At 41.5% G+C, this 10,753-nt stretch overlaps 1 protein-coding gene across 1 annotated transcript; it reads right to left on the minus strand.

Moving 5' to 3' along the window:
- Positions 1-464: 464 nt before the first annotated feature.
- On the minus strand, positions 465-5,811 carry Tigd4 (tigger transposable element derived 4). The gene is made up of 2 exons (XM_045131375.1): positions 5,433-5,811; positions 465-4,090 (listed from the first exon to the last, which is right to left on the minus strand). Exon 2 carries the CDS (start codon positions 3,564-3,566, stop codon positions 2,031-2,033), a length of 1,536 nt encoding a protein of 511 aa, XP_044987310.1. The 5' UTR covers positions 3,567-4,090; positions 5,433-5,811; the 3' UTR covers positions 465-2,030.
- Between the last annotated feature and the right edge of the window lie 4,942 nt (positions 5,812-10,753).

Below are 10,753 nucleotides of genomic sequence, written 5' to 3' on the forward strand. Positions count from 1 at the left end.
GGGCTGCGGTGTGTGCCCCAAAGTGGCCAGCGCAGCTCACCACCCAGTAGATACCAGGAAGCAGATGTGGACTTGCCCAACTCTGCCTGTGTTTTCACAGTGGAACCCCTCTCTGACCAATAGAGGGGTATTTTTTTGTTTGTTTGTTTGTTTTTGACATGGGAACTGTTTCCTTGGAAAGCTGACCTTCAACTCCACTGCCACCCCCTTCAGATTGCCCAGCCTTGTGAACAGAAAGAGGGCTTGACACCAGAGTGGGGGAATGGATGAGGAGCACAGGATCATGAAGCCCCAGGCCTTCGTCTCCTCCCTGTCCTACTTTACCTGAAGCAAACCTTTCACTAGCAGTTCAGTAGCCACATGAAGCACAATGGTGTCTCAAATTCAATGTAAGGTTTATTTTTGATGAAGAAGCAGAAACAGTGTTGAAACAAAAGAAATTGATAAAACAAGAGCACTGAAAACAAAGCCCCATTCAGTTGAAAAACATAAACAGTAAATCAAGAGTTTTTTTTTAATTTTAGAAGACAAATAGAGCTCACTCTTAAGAGCTCCTTTAAATCCATGAATTTAAATAATCAGTCCAAGAGAAACTTGTAAAATGTTACTTCATTTTTAAGGCTTACTATTAATAATTCTCAAAGGCAGAGCAAATCAGCAGTAAAAAATAACAAAATGCTTTCTATAAATATTTTCTTCCAAGTGTGTTATCTGTCAATAGAGTAATAATTCATAGTAAAAATCAGTATGCCTTCTATTTTTATAAAATATGTTTCAAAGGAGACCTAAACCAGGCGTAAGAAGTTAAACAAGTATACCATTTACAATTAAGGGAAAACCCCGACACAGTTATAAGTATCTGTTTAATGGCTATTTTGTAGATGGAGATTAAGTAATTTCTTATAGTATTACAAGCCATTTTGTAGATAAAACTTTCTCTGTATTGTAATCCAAAATGGGGTGCGGAAGGAGAAAGGAACTCAGTATCAAATTGTGCTGAAAAAAAAATTTTGTTTTTTCCCGAAAGCAAATCTCAGCAAAATCAGGAATAAAGTTAGATAAAGAATAAAAGCTGGAGCTATTAAAATTAGAAAAGTAAGCACCTCATCTTTTCTTTGTTAGCAGCTACATATGTATGTATTTTCACATTTGGTTCAGAGTTAACCTGCCAAAGTATGAATACATGAGCACAATGTCTCAGTCAAGTACTGTCCATCGAACACACGCAGAAACAAGGAGCACACATCTGCTGGGATCAGTGACAAACTCCACTGGGTCATGTTCTTCCATTTGACCTTATAGACAAAGAACCTGAGTGTGCTAAAAGCTGTATTTTCCTTAATCTTGGCGTACAGGCAGGGTAGAATTCATGTTCAGTTTCCATAGTTTCTTGTTTAGGAAGATTAGCTAAAGAAAACAATCATTTAGAACTACTTTGATAGTTAAAAGTTCAGTTACAGCCATACGTAGTGGCGTATGCCTGTAATTCAGCAGTTGGGAAATGGAGACAGGAGGATTGCTGAGAATTTGAGGCTAGCTTGGATTACATACTGAGTCCTTGTTTCAAAAAAGAACAAACAAAAATCTACTTAGGATACATATGGCATAAATAAATTGTTATAAAATAAATAAGCTATTTAGATTTTGTTCCATTAGTCTAGGGAGATAAATTAACATTCTGGAACATGATTGAAATTAAACACACACACCCACAAACAGTTAAGTAGTAAAGTAGCAACCAGCAATTCAATTTGTGTGAATCAGCCAACGAAGATTTCTTTAACAAATATCCTGCATGTTAAGTACAAAGCCTCCAAAATACACTTTCTGCCCCCAAACCTCGCTATAGAATTTTGCATCTTTATTGACTTGATCACTCTTAGGAACCCTTGCCATTCAGATCAAAGGCCTTTGCAGCTAAGCCAGTTTTTCACTTTCCATGTCTAAGTGGTATTTTCCTTTTACATACATACCTCGACACCAAAACACATCGGGAAAAGTTTTTTCTTCAGACACGGTTCAATGACTAACTACTCAGGCGATAAAGAGTTAAGAAAATTCTCAAGGTCGGCCAAAGAATTATGCAGCTCCTCATTCATATCTTGACCTCTGAGAAAATGCTTAAGAGTCACTAATGCAGTGACTGCTTCACTCTTGGATGGCAAGGGCACTTCCGTCTCCAGAGAGCCACCATCCTCCTCTTCATCAGAAGTGTAATCCCCAGCCTCATCCGGCGTACTTTCTCCGGTCCCCTCGTCGTCACCGGGAGCCACCTCGAACGTCTCCAGGTCGTCGTCCACGGCGGCGTACCCCTCAATGGACAGTCCTTCAAGAAACTCCACTTCTGCCCCCAGAGCGGGGGTGGCCAGGTCAAGACCAGGGTCGCTCTCTGTGGCTGCTGTGTCATTTTCTGTCCCCGGAGACTTGAATCCTGCTGCTTCGTAGCTTTTGATGATCGTCTCTGGGGTCACAGCTCTCCAGCAGAGATGCAGGGTGTCCACTGCATCGAGGAGCGAAAATGTAAATTCTCTGCTGCCTTCAACCGAGCTTAAAAATCTTTTGATGAGACAATGCCGGTATTTGATTTTCAGGCTTTTAATGACACCTTGTCTCATAGCTACAAATTTGGAAGATATGCATGAAGGAAAGAAGGCTAGCTCGATGGATTTCAGATTTTTTACCTCCGGGTGTGCAGGGCAGGAATCCACGAAGATTACCACTCTTCTCTGCTGGGCTTGGAACGTCTCATCAAGCTTCTGCATCCACTGCTCAAATATAGCCGAGGTCATCCAGGCCATCCTGCTTGCTTCGTAACACACGGGCAGTGACTTCACACCTTTGAAACAACGTGGAGTTTGGTTCTTCCCGACGACGAGCAAAGGAAGTTTCTCGGAGCCATCCATGTTCGTACCCACTACCAGAGTGATCCTGTCTTTGCACAGCTTTCCAATCGAACACGTTTCTCCTTTAAATGCAAATGTATTTGTAGGTAACATGCGATAAAGCAGTGCGGTCTCTTTGATGTTAAAAATGTTTTTAGGATGATAGTCATTTAAATAATAAGGAAGAACATTTTGGCACCAGACAGTTGATGGGTCTACCGCTGTACCTGTGGCTTCGACAGGTTGTGCCCTGAATACTAAACCGTACCTGGATTTAAAACGATCCAGCCAACCATTACTGCACTTGAAATCATTATGTCCCAGTTTCTGGGCAAAATCATTAGCTTTTAGCCGCAGCATTGGGCCATTCACTGGTACATTGAGACACTGAGCAATACGATACCACCTCATCAGGGCCTCCTCCAGGTCCGTGTAGAAAGCTGTTCTCAGCCTTTTTCTCTTTGGATCAAATCTCAGAGATTCAAAGGCTTCCAGAACTTTGTCTTTGTTCTTCATAATAGAAGACAGTGAGTTTTTCTTGATTCCATACTCGGCGGCTATCTCTGCTTTCTTCTTGCCGCTTTCCACTGCGTTTATGATGTCGATCTTTTCCTCGATGGACAGACTCTTCTTTTTCTTCACTGTCAGAGGCAAAGCCGAGGCCTCCGCAGGGGCTTCCGCCATTACCTTGGTGCCTGGGGAGAGATCTCTTCCTGTAGTTCCTGGGGCTGCTTCGTTAATCCAATTTGTTTCAGTCCGCTATGTGCTCTATACCACTCCTTACGTCAAAAGTGGGTAAATGTCTAATCGTCTTACTCTTTAGGAAATCGCCCACTGGTATAGACCTGTTCAAGACACCTGAAGTAGGAACATAATATACAGAAGTAGAAGGTTTAGAGAATCTTCCTTCCTAGGACCTAGCAGTTTATAGTTACTCAGAGTTCCAGAAGTCAAGCGAAAATAGAAATCTCACTGTGTCAAACTTGTCCAGTCCTGCTGGTATATTTTTGGAACTGCAATACTTTAAGATGATCCATTTTATCCACACACACATCCAACCTTCTTACTCATCCTCTGCAGAAGGTCTCAGAGATAAGAAGAAAAAAAAAATAAACCATTCAAGAAATTCATGTGAAAGTTAAATTCTAGTCTCTTCAAGGAAAGAGAACAAAATGGCAGAGTCCGTCCATGGCTTTCCAGTCTTCTTTCTTGAGAATGTGGGAGAATGGGCAATTTTAGCAAGATATCAAGGAGATAACCCCCCAAGTATTATTTATTATTCTGAAAAGAATGAGAAGTTTTTTTTTTTTTTGCAAATACAATAACCAAAGCTTACGTAGCTTCCAGAATAAATGCTCACCTCTTGAAGGGGTTCCCCTTCACAGCCCGCTAGCTCTGCCCTGTGCAGCTGAATTCTCACTTGCCTTTAAATGCTTTGTAATGTATGCTTCTAAATTAAATCAGATAAATTTATCTGTTTTGAAAATATGGGCTTACCAAAATTAAAGAACTAAAAATGATTGCTGGATGGACCTTTGGTGGCTGTTTTCTAGATGAGGTCACAGACTGTACCCTCTGACTTCTCCAGAAGGAAAAAGCACAGGCGGGCAGAAGTCACAAGACTCACCTTTTAATAGCACATGGGAGAGGGTGTCTCCTTTATAGGAGTCTGGCAGAAAATGCTTTGTTACAAAAATTCAAGTAAAGAGATTGATTGGTCCATCAAAAATATAAAACTCATTCTACCTTAAAACCTACACATCCAGTAGCTTCTGCATCAATTTAACACATTATGGGAATGTACACAGTCAAAAATTCATGAAAACATGTATAGGAATAAACACATTAAGAGGATATAATATATGAAAAAAAAATCCAGACTTAAAAATAGAAAGTTGAGTGACTGTGGGTCTTTAAAAATTTTTAATATTTATTAATTTATTTGATAGAGAGAGAGAATATGCATGCCAAAGCTTCCTGTCACTGCAATCAAACTCCAGATGCATTGTGCATCTGGCTTTATGAACTCAGACCAGCAGGCTTTGCAAGCAAGCTTTAACCACTGCGCCATCTCTCCATTCCCTGACTGTGGGTCATATTCTCTCAGGCTCTCTATTGCCTATGTGTAAAAAAGGGACTTCCGTAACATAAAGATGTGGGCTTTGGTGAAAGATGGAACTGGATTGAAAAGTGGCTGTCATTCAATACTTATGAAATCTAGGTCATATCCATAACTCATGCAGCCTCAGTTCCCTTTTCTGTACAAGGGTGCTAACTATGAGATCTAGTTCACAAGATCACAAGGCTCTTAGCATGACGTTTAATACCTCACCCCTTTTCTGAGACAGGGTCTTGCTGGGCCAGGCTGGCTTCAAATTTGCTTCTGCCTTTAACCTCCCAAGTGCCCACCACCATGCCCGACAATACTTATTTTAAGAAAACATCCAATAAATGTGTGGCCTCGTCATCTTCTCTCTTATGTTTTTTCAGCTATGTGAATCTGTGTGGGTGTTTTTATAAAATCATTCTTGAAAATGGAAAGAACCCTACCTTAAACCTCATACTGGCTTTGGCTCTTCTTAGCAGCAGGAGGATGAGAGCAGCCACAAGGCCCCAAATGGGTTCACATCTACCTTCCCAGTCAGTAGCTCTCTCGTCACAACCTAGCCACTCTGGGCCTACTATGGCTGAGATAACAGATGGCGAATTTGAGCGGATATTACTATGGGGGGGTACCCCTCTCTTCTTTTGCTCCCAAGCTCCTCCTGTTTTCTGGTTTTTGCAACAGCGTATCCTTGCATAGTCAAGATTGGCCTTGAACTTGTCATTCTTCTTGCTCAGTCTCCTGAATTATAGGTGTGTGCCACACTGCCTGGCTTACACATTATTTTTTTCTTTTTTTGCAAGGTACGGTCTCACTCTAGCCCAGGCTGACCTGGCACTCACTCTGTAGTTCCAGGCTGGCCTTGAACTCACAGTGATCCTACTACCTTTCCCTTCCAAGTGCTGGGATTCAAAGCAAGCATCACCACACCTGGATACAAACACACAAAAAAACATTTTTTGGGGGGGGGGCATTTTGAGGAAAGGTCTTACTCTAGCCCAGTCTGACCTGGAATTCACTATGTAGTCTCAGGCTGACCTTGAACTCACAGGGATCGCCTACCTTGGCCTTCTGAGTGCTGGGATTAAAGGCATGTGCCACCATGCCCGGCTTCAACCAGTTTTAAAACATTTAAACTGTTGTTGCAAAATAGGTTTTAATAATGCTGCTGATGATACCTTGGCTTGCTTTACTACCTGTCTTTCAAATAGCTAAGGAGGAAGAGCAAGCTGATTTAAGAGTCACACCGTTGTACTGTGATCGGAATCCAGGCTTTTAAATGTCAAATTCATATTCTTTTCATTACATGACAGCATCCTTGAATCATATTACTGAGGTCTTTTCTGACCTGTTATACCTTCCATGTTTCCAGAACCAAGCCAAGTTGTCATTTCTAATGCCAACCTAGAGCTTACCTTATAACAACAACAGTTTTAAAATGCACTATCTATGTATGACTAGACAATTGAGGATGATAGGAACATGAACTACAGTCTTATTAGGGAAAGCTAGCCTTTCTAAGTAAATAATATTTGACCATGTGACTGAACCCCATAAACCTCCAGGCCTTGCTCATTTGTATGAGAACTCCCTATACATTTTCTGTAAATCTATGATTATTTCAAAAAAATGTTTTTAAATATTTTACTGTTATTAGAAAGATATCAATATTCAGAAACTGAGATGGCAAGATCCAGTTTCTCAAGAAAAGCAAAAGCAATCAAAATCACTTTCTAAGAGAAAAAGGGCACTTCCCATTTTCTCCCTTCTTCTCCCTTATTTAGTCATAAATAAACTAGGACTGTAGAAAAAGTAACCTGATTTTCTTCTCTTTGCTCATTTTAAAGCCATATGATACAGGTTGAGCTTCCTTAACCCAAAAACCTAAAATCCAGTGAATTTATGGAGTAGCGTCTGCTGCTCCTATAAAGTGTACGATGTATATTTTCCCATTTCAAAACAATTCACGAATCTGAAACCCTTGTCTGAAGCACTTCAGATAAGGAATGTCAATCCCGTCTATGCAGCCAGAGACTACAAGTGACCATGATCAAACTGAACACGGTGCTGCCTTCATCTAGGAACATGTCTCCTTTACTCCTTGAGTTTACAGTATTTCCCTCAACAGCAAAAGTCCAAGCTATAGGTTTCCATGATACAATGCAACATATTCCTAAGACAATCACATTTGTAATGCCAAACCAGACCAACCAGACTTTCTTCCTAGGAAAGTGTAAAGGCATCAATATTGCCTAATCAATGACGTTCTACCATCTCCCACAATGCAATGTCTGCCTCTTTTCTTTTGCAAGAAGTAATGGAGTAGCTAAGATTTCTCACAAGCACTCCCGCTCTCAGGCCCATGAATCATTCTCCCCCTTGAATAGATTACACCCACGAAATGCTGCCATACAGGTTAGGGACTATTTCTCTGTATCAGCAGTAAAAGTAAAGAACAAGGATAGACAGTTTACTTAAAAAAAAAAAAAAATACTTGCTACTTGAACTCCAAACAAAGAAGACAATGGTTGGCCTTATTAGTAATAAGAAAAGCATGCTCCCCTTTATATTTTCTGTTCTAGAGAATGTTGGTAGCTACTGACTTCCAGGGCATAGGACATAGGTGATTAAGATGTACAAAACCGGCACAGAGCTTATGGGAAGGCAAATTAGGATAATTAGACTTTGTTACAAATATGCTCATTTTCCATTGCTATGCCTCACATCACCATACACTTGGTGGCTTAGAACAGTTATTCACCATCTCACACTTCCAGAGGTCAGAAGTGCAGGCGAATTCAATGGGGTCTGGTGCTCAGGGTCTCACAAAGCAGGAGTCCCAATGTCATTCAGAGGTGGGGTCTTCTCTGGAGGCGCTGGGGAGGAACTGGCTGCTGAGGTCGCTGAGGTCATGCAAGATGCAGTCCCTTGCTGCTGCGGGACTGAGGTCAGCACGTGTTGGCCATTGACAGGGATTGCTCCCAGAGTTCCTTCTGCGGAACCTCTTGTACACTTTGAATCTCTGACTTCCTCTACTGTCGCTGGTGGTAGAATTTGCATCTCAAGGGCTCATGGGATTAAGTTAGAGCCACCCAGATGATCTCTCTTTGGAGTAACTCACAGATAGCCACCTTAATTACTCCTGTAAAAATCTCATGATATACTTACGAGAGTGCTATCCTGTTATGTTCACAGGCAGGGAATACTATGAGGTGGGAGTCACTGGGGTTTAGCCTGGAGTTTTGTATACCACATAAGAGTATTGCTCTTGGGCTGGAGAGGTGGCTTAGCAGTTAAGGTGTTTGCCTGCAAAGCCAAAGGACCTTGGTTTAATTCCCTAGGACCCACGTAAGCCAGATGCACAAAGTGGCTCATGCATCTGGAATTCCTCTGCAGTGGCTGGAAGCCCTGGCACACCTATTCTCTTCCTCCCTCTCTCTCTCTCTCTCTCTCTCTCTGCTTCTTTTTCTCTTGCTCAAATAAATAAAACGAAAACTTAAACAAATGAATGTCTCCTTTAAAAATGAGTATTCCTCTTTTTGCTACGTAGTTATAGACAAAACCCCCAAATGTACAAGAATTAAATAAATTAAGGAATGTCTGTATGTTGAGAACTACTGAACCACTGGGAGACTTTTTTTTTTCTTGAGACAAGGGTTCCTTCTGTAGCCCAGGCTAGCCTCAAACTTACAGCAACCTCCCAGTTTTTGCTTTCCCGAGGGCTGAGATTCCAGAATGAATCATCACACTCCGCATAAAGGGCTGCATTTGATGGTATGAGGAAAATGCCTTGATATAATAAGTGAAAAAGCAAAATATGAAACTATATTGAACAAATACTGAAAATGCTTGATGGCAGAGGCTCATAGCTATTCCCATAATGTTCACTGCCAGAAAACCATAAGTTTATAATATCAATTTGTTGAATAAACAAAGAAAAAATACGTGTGAAGAAAAAAGATAATGGCCAAATGCTGACGGTTCCCACTAAGTAACCAAATTATAAGTAAGCTCATTTTTTTTTTCTCTTTACAACTCTAACATTTTTGCAGCAGATTTTTAAAACAAGTCAGGACTAGGAGACACAGCGCTGGCAGTCCTTCCATTCAGATTATCTAGAGGTGGTAAATTACTCTCTTCTTATCAGTAGTTTACAGCCCTCTGCAGAGAACCAACCACTTCCGAACCAGGGAATGCATTCACTCTTTGACAGAACTATGCCCATTTAATCCTGTTTATATCATTACTCTAAATAGCACTAGCTGCTGGCATTCTGGAATTTTCCTGGTGTGCAGTAGATAAGCTTATTTCTATAACTCAAGTAGTGTTCGTTTTCTGGTGGTTATGAGAGAATAAAATGAGTTCAAAGTTCAGCCTGTCAAAAAGGATCATGGGAAATAGATATGCAGGGTCAGAAGCATAAAGCAGACCAAATTGGAGGACTCAAGTTAAGGGCTAAAGTGGCGACAAAGATGAATTCTGGGAGAATAGAGGATGGCCTTATAACAGAAGCAGCCCCAGAGCTCAACTATGAAGGATGAGTAGGGACATGAGAAGTCAGGAGCAGGCAATTATAGGGCAACGAGAAGCATAATAAGCAGCCCTACGTAGCCACAGCCTCCTATCTATATTGGTATTGATACCTCTATCTATTAGTTGACTAAGTAAGATGTATGAAAGACACTTTATATGCCAGAAAGCAAGACTCGGGCCAGACCTTCTTAAGTCTTGAATGCCAGGGCAACGGATCAGAATTTCTTCAATATGCCATAAAGGTCAAGCAAAGGTTTTGAGTGGAAAAGTGTCAGGATCATAAAAAGAAGTTTCCCCAGTGTGATGGTTAAGTTTGTGTCAACTTGATCTGTTTAGGAATCCACAGACATTCCTCCTAAGTGGGTCTCTGAGATTGCTTCCAGGGAGGATTAGCTAAAAGAGGAATCCTTCCCCCAGAGTGGGCGGGGCCCCTGGGGAGGGGCTTTATCTAAGGAAGCTACCAGAAGGAAAGTAACCCCTCCTCTCACCTGGCTGTTGGTGCTGCTTGCTGCCTGCCAGCGTGGACTGGAGACCAGCGTGGACTGGAGACCAGCGTGGACTGGAGACCAGCGTCTCTCCAGGACGCCTCCAGGCCTTCAGTGCCGGATTGGGACTGCTGAGGCCTCCAGCCTTGTGGACTGAGCAGCTACCGGGTTCCTTGACTCCCAGGCTTGCAACCTGTTATTGTTGGATTGCTGTAAACTAATCCAATAAATTCTCTTTTAACACAATTCATTCTACCGGTTCTGTTTCTCCAGAGAACCCTGACTGGTACACCCAGTTATCATAATATATGCGCCCGTGGGCTCTCCTGCTTTTGGAAAAAAGTGATCAAACCTTAGCATCACCGTGATCATCAAATATATTGGTATAATCTATGTGGAACTGGATAAAGCTGTACATGTACCTGTTATGAAGCTTTTTATTTTTAATGTAAGGAGTTCTACTAACTCACATTGTATACTTTTGATTTTGTCACCGACCTATTCAGGTGCTTGCTCTATTATTAAGCACACCTTAATAACGGGGAAAACATAACCTAATTATCTGTCCATGAAGAGAGGGCTACTGATGTGGATGCTTTTATAATTACTATATCTCTCAGAAACTACCTGAACCAATAGGCAGAAGGCAATAAGGCCACAGAAAGGACTAAGAACATTAGCATTTAAATTCTTGCCTCCTTTCCTGCTGTGTTGCCAGACAAAAGTCAGGGAGGCTATAAAGGCTCTCC

This window comes from Jaculus jaculus, chromosome 12, assembly GCF_020740685.1.
Source record: "Jaculus jaculus isolate mJacJac1 chromosome 12, mJacJac1.mat.Y.cur, whole genome shotgun sequence".
Lineage (NCBI taxonomy): Eukaryota > Metazoa > Chordata > Mammalia > Rodentia > Dipodidae > Jaculus > Jaculus jaculus.